The 9,547-nt window shown below is 34.5% G+C and overlaps 1 protein-coding gene and 1 long non-coding RNA gene across 2 annotated transcripts; one reads left to right on the forward strand and one right to left on the reverse strand.

The window, feature by feature from the left end:
- Positions 1 to 564: 564 nt before the first annotated feature.
- LOC110887030 lies at positions 565 to 3,923 on the forward strand. Its single transcript, XM_035989245.1, has 10 exons — positions 565 to 688; positions 941 to 1,029; positions 1,147 to 1,217; positions 1,316 to 1,392; positions 1,811 to 2,028; positions 2,397 to 2,423; positions 2,507 to 2,629; positions 2,714 to 2,751; positions 2,845 to 2,952; positions 3,105 to 3,923. Exons 1-10 carry the CDS (start codon positions 565 to 567, stop codon positions 3,466 to 3,468), a joined length of 1,239 nt encoding a protein of 412 aa, XP_035845138.1. The 3' UTR covers positions 3,469 to 3,923.
- A 673-nt stretch (positions 3,924 to 4,596) lies between these two features.
- LOC110883754 lies at positions 4,597 to 9,547 on the reverse strand. Its single transcript, XR_002560633.2, has 10 exons — positions 9,291 to 9,547; positions 9,016 to 9,131; positions 8,465 to 8,512; positions 8,175 to 8,241; positions 7,841 to 7,938; positions 7,277 to 7,539; positions 6,781 to 6,893; positions 5,592 to 5,667; positions 4,874 to 4,931; positions 4,597 to 4,800 (listed from the first exon to the last, which is right to left on the reverse strand). It is a non-coding gene; the product is annotated as an uncharacterized LOC110883754 (long non-coding RNA).

Here is a 9,547-nt window from a genome sequence, read left to right on the forward strand (position 1 = left end):
TCTAACGTTGTTCATATGCCTGCAGACAAACATATATACCATATATATTAACTAAAATAGCAAAGAGCATGACATATGAAAGTAAAAGGAGTAAAGGAGTGAACCTCATTTAGATATTTAGTACCAGGTTCAACCAATTCATCAACTCTGCCATAATCGTCTAGATCAACTGGTGTATTTTGCTCACGAACATATTCATTTTCTTGAGCCTTATCCTTCCATCCATCTACTTTGCAATTAGTCCATTGTTCTTCAAACTCTATTGTTATAGGTTCAAATAAAAACCAAAATAAATTTATCAGTTTATTAAAATTGAACAATTCAAGCTTTCTCTAATTAACATTTAGATCAACTTTCACTCCTTTACTCTTTTTATCTATACTATTATAAAAAGGAGAAGTGATGTATAAAAAAGTAATTTGACCATGGGTACACATTTTTAAGAAGCATGTACAAGGGACTGCAAGCTGGTAGAAGAGGAAGTTCATCAGATTTTTAAGACGCTCCAGGGGCAGGCTAGGGATTTCACCCATAAACCCTAATATCCGATTATATAGCTTGTAAATGAATCGTCTTGCAATTGAGACGGTGGGAGTCTCCAGGTTGCAGATGAAGCATCGTGTGTTTCATTATCAACAACGGTGGCAGCTAGCACGAAGCCAATCGTTTTGGTTTTGTAGTTCCCGAGGTACGATCTGTTTGTGTTTTGAGTGTAGATGCTGTTTGATGATCAGATAAATTAGTCTATAATTTTTTATTCGGGTTGTGTGATTTAGTTTTCATTTTTTTTTACCTGATTTTCAATCACTTGAAAGTGGTTCCTGATATATGCTTATCAGATGGTTCTGAATTTGTTTATGTTTGGCACAATATGTTGTTGTTTATAGGGTTTTGAGTGACTGGATATATACCGATGTTGATTATTGTGTTTATCTTGCAGCAACCAGCAGGAATCTTATGAATCCAAATCAAGCCCAGGCTGAGTTTAGGTGTCCCAAATTTCCTGTCATTTTGATAAAATGGAATAAAGTAATTCGTTTCCCCAAATATATATACCTAAATTTGTGGTTACACACACTCAGATCAAATTTTCCTAAACCACACTTGTACACATGGGTTTCCATTGATTTTGATCTAAACTCATAGAAAATCATCGCTTTACAGTCAATAGGATCACCATCAAGATTGGTCTCTGATGCTGGTGTCTTGCATGATTGGTAAGAAATAGGTTTCTCATTCCTTTTTATATGTTAGCATAATCTTGTGTTTTTTTCTTTGATTTATCCGCTTATGTGAAATTATATTTTAAATGTAGGTGTGAACCATTTCCCACTTATCCACTGACATACGACATGCTTCATGCAAATGGGCTCCTTTCGTACTTTATAAACCGTTCGCTTGTTATGATACAACATTTCTAACAATGTGTACCAAGAACGAGTCATATTTGTAGATAAATTGAAGCTTGAGATAGAAACCGAAGTGCCAGGAAGATGATATTGAAGAGAGTGAAGTTCTTGAAGGTTATAGATGCAAGAATCACACATGTGTCAAATGGCGTTACGCTTCATATGCCCATTGCAGCTATGTATAGTTGATTAATGGGTCGCTCCGGCATTAATCTAGCAATCGGACATAGATAATATTTTCACCGGATCGTTAGTGGGTCGCTCCAGCATTAATCTAGCAATCATCTTGATCATAGGTAGGTTTTTCATATCATTTGTTTATGTTCCTACTGTTTTTACAACTGTTGATAACAAAAAAAAAAGATCATGTTTATTTATGTACTAACGTTAATGTGTTACAGGTTGCGTATTTGCAACTTCAATCGCGAAAGAAGAATCCGACAAGTTAGGAACTGTTATCGGGATTGATCTCGGGACTATCTATTCATGTGTTGGTGTTTATAAGAACGGACACGTTGGAATCATAGCCAATGATCAAGGAAACCGTATCACCCCATCGTGGTTGACTTTCATGGACAATGAGAGGTTGATCGGTGAGGCGGTCAAGAATCAGGCGGCTGTAAACGCCGAAAGGACCTTATTTGATGTCAAGAGACTCATTGGCAGAAAATGTGAACTTAATACTATATTCTTGCATCGTGGGATATAACTGAGTACGTTTTGTTTACTTATTTCACATTGTAACTTTGTTTTGATATGTTTGAGGATAAAGAAGTCCAAAAAGATATGAAACTGAAGGTACTTCATTTGTCTAATCATACACGGGTCAGGTTGGTGCCATAAGGGTACATTTTTATTGGTCTAAAACAGGTCGGGTTGGTGTCACATTGTATTTTTTTTATGAGTAAAAAACGAGCCAGGTTGAGTTGTAGGATTCTTGAAACCGTGAAATTTTCTCAGGATCCAAAAACCGGAAGATATAATTAGAAAATCTATCACATTACTGTGGCAAAGGTACAAATTGCTTTATTCCACGCGATATTATATTATCTTTCAAAAAAAAGTAAATATATTTCTTTGGTTTTGACATTTTGTAGGATTCTTCACGATTCGGTTCTGTTGGAGAGGTTTCGATCAATTTTGCAAGTTATGCAGAGGCTACAAAGCTTTCTTCTCTATCTCTTCCTCTTATAAACGCTAATTCTGGAGCTGTATTGCATGTTGGTCCCTTCTTCCTTTCGATTTTTTATGGTAACTGGATTTGTTAATTTGAGTTTAATAATTGTTTATGTCGTTTGAATTAGGTATCGATTCAAAGGGTGCAACGGACTTCTGATCAGAGGTAAATATAAATTTCAAAAAAAAAAAAAACGCTTTCGTTTTCTATTCCTTTTAACTTGTTAAAGTATTTTGTGTATACTTATACCATTTGCAGGGACATTGATGGAATTTGTGATGACGGTCATCATGATCGAAGCTTAAGGTTACACTTTGGCAATGGTGACGTAGAAGAGAGTTCCGATGCTTTTTCTATGATAAATCTGTAAGCTTTTGACCGCTTGTTTCCGTAATGCGATATTATGTATGCAGAGTATATGCACATTCTTTATTCCATTGAAAAGACGATTTTGATAAGAATTTTTCACGAAAGCTAATTTAATTGTCGATTGATATAAACGACGTTCGTGTCTACAGGTACAGTACTTTGAATGGCTTTGGTTGTCATTGTGGTCAACCATGCAGCGGGAAGTTAATAGGCGCTCTTTGCCTGTCGGAAGCTCTAAACGACCTAGAATCTAAACCTAACATCCGAATCATCAACGAAACCTCCTTTCACCTCGACCGTAATCAAACCTACGCAGAAATGACCTCAGAAAAAAACTTACGCAGAGTGCTTAGATCTGAATTAGATCGATCATTATCAAAAGACAACATAATAATCGTCGATTCCGGAAATAGCATATACGGTTACCGATACGAGTTATGGACCCTAATGTTTGCTGTTTCTGTTGGGCTGCTGCAAATTCAGCAGACCATATGTTTACCGGATGTTTTGTAGCTGCAGTGGCTTGGTTTAAAAAAGTTCGCCTTAAGCGCGCTTAAGCGCAAAGCACATCTAGGCGCAAACCCCATCGCCTTGTGCGACATAAGGCGCACGATGTACAAGAAGCGCAGCTGAGGCACGCTTCAGTGAGACCCCCGGCTCGATAACAAGGTATCATGGTTTGAATTTTTATAATCAGCATCAGCAAATAACTTTTCTGCAAATCAACAGTTTGACTTTCTGAAGTCAGCTTGGTTCATCCATTCTTCTTAAGCCAAATCCTCAAATGCAAGCTTGAATTGTTCAGGTGTAAGAAACTACAAGAGCTGAGTTAAAATGTAGCATAATTGCTTAAATGAAGTGATAATGCTATGTTTTTTTTAATATCAACAGATTATTTCCAGCATGAAATGAAGTGATAATCCTTTATGTTTTTAGAATACAATTCCTTTATAAAGTGGTTTTTTGAATTAAATTATGATTCAATAAATTAGGCATGTGTGGTATTCAGTAGCTTTAGAAATATCAAGTCTGAACACTAACACATGTGGTTATATTTGATATTGATTGTGCAGAGCATCTCAAACTTTGTATACATGAGTTATTTGTGGTTATATTTGATTTTGCAGAGTATCTATAACTTTGTGATTATACAATATATCTTTGTTAAGCTAACAAAAAGCGGAGATTGTTAAGCCAACAAAAACAAGTATCGGATTGCAAATTGTAGCGTTTAATGTAAAATTAAAATGTCGACTCCGCCGCAACGCGCGGGTTCCCCACTAGTTTTCAAAGTGGAAAAAGATAATATATTCTTAAAGTATGAACAAAGCGATTGCTTAACTAAATCTCAAACAGCAAAAGTCATTTCCCAATCTGTTTTGACCCAGTACGCAGCCCGTCCAATTTGCAACTTGTAGGATTATATTAACCAGAACGACAAAAAAAAGTTCCTAATGCATAAATTAATCAAGAGTAGCCCTTGGTATAAAAGAAAATAGTAAAAAAAGGAGTTAACTTTTAATATTACTGGTGATTTGAATTAGGAGATGTGTATGGTAACTTTTTCTGGGCAAAATTCTTTTCTCAAAGCGTCATCCAACTTCAAGAATACTGATGAGAGTAACCCTGCAAACGAAGAAATTTAAACTCACAATGACGCCACACCCCTCGTAATATAACAAAATACAAATAAAGCGTCATATTACATATTAAACATTTGTGTATAAATAAAATATAACAAAATACAAATAAAGCGTCATATTACATATTAAACATAACCCGTTTATTAGTGACTTGGTTACGGATCAAACATAGCCCTGAACATATAATCTCTGAGAGTCCATCCTGTAGATATTGATCATGTTTCATGCTAGTTTTAAAATTCTTCACAAGGAACATGAAGGCAAAAAATAACTACCAACAAAATGGCACCAGTTGTGAATGAGCCAAGCAAGAGCATTTCAATTTTAAATTCCCTGCAAATATAAAGAGGTAATAATATTAATGTAGGATTTAATGAAAAATTAAAAAAAGATGTTTTGAAAAAGGGCATCTCTAACATTCTGAACAAATAACGATTCAGGACCAGTGCCACTAAGGGTCAAAATACAAAAAAAAAATGGTATTTAGGACTAAATCCGTAATGGACACTAAACCACATGACCATCTACGTAATTTAAACAAAGGAAGGGTTAAGAAAAATACTAAGCCATCGAATAACCGAAGATAAGAATTGGATGCGATAACTTAACAAACAAAAGCAATAATCCTGATTAAACACTGAAAATAAGATTAAGATGCAGATTAGGACTGATTGACGAAAATAAGAATCGGAAGCAATAATCTGGGTTTAACACTGAAAATCAAACGCAAATAACATGTGGTGGAGTGTGATCAATGTAAAACGGGAGAAGAAAACGTACGGTTTCAGAATCTCCAAATCAACCATCACATTACCCAAACTGAAGAAACCCTAAATCAACCATTGATTTAGAATCTTCAACAGCAAGATCAGTCCCCAAAGAATCATAAAATAATTCATATTACATCGCACGAACTAAGTTGAAAATTGCTCAAAATTCTTACACATGTTGTACGTATCCTAGTTGAAGCTATAATATATGAGAATAACTAACCTTTAACATAGATGTTCAAGATCTTCGGCTCTTGACAATTGATATAATAATTAGGTATTGCATATGTGAACATTTCCTGTAAGATTTAAAACAGAGAATCATCAGACGAATTAGTATAATGTTTTAAGCAAATCTAGTACGCCTTGTAAACCAATAACCATTAGATAAAGATGCAGAGTCCATGTACCATGATCTAGGGGTGAGCTCGATACCGAACCGGTACCGGAACCGAAAATCCCCAAAAGTGGGTACCGGTACGATTCGGTACCGATACGGTACCAGTATTTGAGGGTAAAAACCTGTGAATACTACCGGTGCCGTACCAGACCGGTACCGAATATCTCAAAAATCGGTACCGAAAGTGTACCCGGTTCGGTAAATTCGGTACCGGGTACCATTTGCTCATCCTTACCATGATCCATAGTATTTACTATTTACTATTTTAAGAACAAATGTATCAACCATCATATCTAGCAAACAAAATACTAACTGACTCATTTCTTACAAAAACATAGCCAAATGTCTCCTTAAAACTCAGAAGGATCAATTGAAGCCTCTTGAACACTTGGAGGCCTCAAATTTAAATATTATTAAACTATTATACACAAAAAAGAGCAGAAGCTTTAAAATAATAACACCAACTGAAAAATTAAAACCTATTTAAAAAATATGTGAACCACCATGGATTCTTTAACACCAGGAACCAATTTCCATTTTTTCTCAGTTCGGTGTATGAACTAAAACTACACTTTGCCCAAGTTTAACCCATTAGACTTGTTCCTTTTTTCAATGATCTTTTATTGACCCATTTGAAATTTAAAAAAAAAACAACTTAACCGTTATATATGAAATGGTTTGAAGTCACCCGTCTGTTTTGACTTTATCCCACATGACTTCCAAATTTCAAACAAAACATTAAGCAACTATATTGACATGTAAAAATATACATATGTAATTCCACTTTGCATGTTATGTGTAGAAAAGAAAAGATAACATAACCAAAAAAATGTAGATCTAAAAATACAGTTCTAACTTAGAAAACAAACAAACCCTTCACTTTAAAGCATTGTAATTCATCATAATGACATGAAAACTTAACATTTAGAAACTGATGAGTGTTGTTTGGTCTCTTGAAATAGGAAGCCACAAACTTTCATTTTACATACCAATAAAACGCAACACAACGTACCTCATGGTTGTAGTGATCAAAAGTTGGTCAAAGCTTGTGGAAGCCTTGTTTGATCACCATACACGATCAAAGTTCTGACTTCATCCAAGATATCACAATAAAGCCCCAAATGACTGCCATTAAAACCCAAAATTAGCAATTGCTTTATGAACAGTTTCATAACAATCAGAAACAAATGAGACTGGCAATTCCATATTCGAGTTCAGTGAGTGAAACATCCAACAACAATAGATTGTTAACTTGATTACTCGACTTCTTCTGTACCACAACATTAGTCTATTTTTACAATCATATCGAACCATTAATTATTAATTAGTTAAAAATCAAAAAAAGTTCCGGATAAACCCCGAACAATTAAATCCAGACAGTAACCTAAACCCGACTAAAAACTATTTATTTTTACCTGAACTAATTTTTACCAATCACCCATGGTGTACCAAATCATAGCACGTAAGCATAAAAAGAAACTTAAATCGAGTGATCATATATGGCGCACCTCTGTCAAGGAGTTCTTAATTAGCCCGACACGAAGATGGAATCGAGCGGTTTGAAGATTCAAGCTCCTTGTTCTAATTTCATCCAGAGTGTAGAGCTAAAAAGATCTACACCCGGTAACTTGTGACACCCATCTAATTGACTTTGCCAAGTCAAACAAAATTTCATCGAGTTTTGATTCCACACCACGCACGCAAGACTCCAGTGACTGCATCCCGTTCAGCAAGCTCCCAATAGTATTCTGTAGTTTACGATAAAGCAAAGCTGCAAATACCAATGTCCGTTAGTCGATGTGCTAAAAGCCATAATCTTGAAGGAACCAAAAACTGTAAAAATTATATTTTAAACGGGTTGTAAAGAACTTGAAGGAACCAAAACCTCTGTATGATCTTAAATCTTGAGCTTTAACCTTTATAAAACAAAATTTTGGTTCATGAAAAAATTGTACCAATTAGTTAATCTACTCAAAACTAACAAATCAATTTAGCAAAAACAGAAAAGTAGAATTTGGTATCTAAGAAAACAGGGACTTCACAAGAGTAAAGATCTTGGTGTTCGGATTTACATTGGGACAAAAGGAGAGCGTATGGTTGCTTAGCCCTATGAAAGTAGAGGTTTTCCAGATGCGATAAACTCTCTTTGATCAGCCCCATACAAAATCACCTATGTTAAAACGATCGATTGAATCAATAACAATTTATATTTAGATCAAAAACCCAAAACTAAATGATTTAAATAACAAATCACAGTGAGATGATTTTGTATAATCAATTAATAAGACAACATTTGAAAAAATAGATCTAATATTCAGATCGAAACGAATAAACTACAATACAAAAAACAATTAACACAAACTAATAGAACAAATCTGAATAATTATCTTTATATAGGAATCATACCTTGATGGAGACGACATTTTTGCGTGGGAGCAGTAAAAAGATCCAATACGTAGAAACCCACAAAATCCTTTGAAAATCAAAATCAAATAACAATGAGAACATAGATCAACGGATTAGAATAATAAAATCACTATGTTTATGAGAATTATTGTTAATCAAAACTTGATTCGAATCGTTGGAAGGAAGATATTAGATCTGTAAAGAGGCGACCGAAGATTAAACTCAATCCGTAAGGAAGATATTATCGTTCAATAGTGACTACAATCTACAAAAGTAATCAAACAGCATACCTAAGATTAAACTCAATCCGTAAGTAATGAAAAAAACCAGATGATAGCCTGCAGAAACAGTTTGTTACCAAAACTTATGAATAAAAAAATCACACTTGACACTTCAAAGTCCAAAATTACCTTCAGTTCATCACACACAAAAAAATAGCAACTTCAAAATCATAATCAGTGCTTATTTTGTGTGCTACTGGTGACTAAAGAATTAAACACCCATTAATCAATCAATCCTCCATTAAACAACAATTACTGAACAATTGAACCATCAAAAGCATAAGCAATTCAAATATAACAAACAGATATCATCAGAGATCAAATCGAGACACACAAATCGACTTTCTACATGATCAATTACACAAAACCTCAAACAATAACACAGCATATACAAAAAGAATCAATACAAGTTCACATAGTAGACACAATTGAACACACACATAATAAATCAGAGATAAATAATCGGTAATAAGCAATGAAATCGAATCGAAACAACTATTTAACATGATCGATCAATGAAACTAAACAGAATTTAATAATAGGATGAAGCGATTGAATACCTTAGGGCTTGTTGTTGTTGTTTGTGTAACGACGCTAAGTGGAAATTACGATAGTCAACGTAGCAGAAGCAATCCTAGCTGTCAATAATCTGCGACTCCATCACTTGATTCCAAATCTGCGAATGTTTAATATGAAATCGAACCCTAAATCATATCATATGAAAATCTAACCCTAAACGAATGTTTCATATAAAATCATACGAAATCGAACCCTAAATCATATAAACCCTAAATCATATAAAACCTAAATACATAATCAAAACCCTAAAACTCACCTTGAAGATAGGGAATTGTCGACCCAAAAGAATTATCGGTCAATTTCAATAGGATGAACGAAGAGGATCTGATGTGTAGTGTGTAATGCTAGGGTTTCCTATTGAACGATGAAAGCAGAATGAGGTCAATTGAGAGAACATAGAGAAATAAGATGAGAGAGAAAGCGGTGGAAGATGAATGTGAATAATGAGCGTGTATGGAAGATGAAATAAAAATGGGAAAGAAGAGAGATGGCGATTTGAAGAAACTTACGTGA

The sequence above is a fragment of the Helianthus annuus genome, chromosome 4 (genome assembly GCF_002127325.2).
Source record: "Helianthus annuus cultivar XRQ/B chromosome 4, HanXRQr2.0-SUNRISE, whole genome shotgun sequence".
Lineage (NCBI taxonomy): Eukaryota > Viridiplantae > Streptophyta > Magnoliopsida > Asterales > Asteraceae > Helianthus > Helianthus annuus.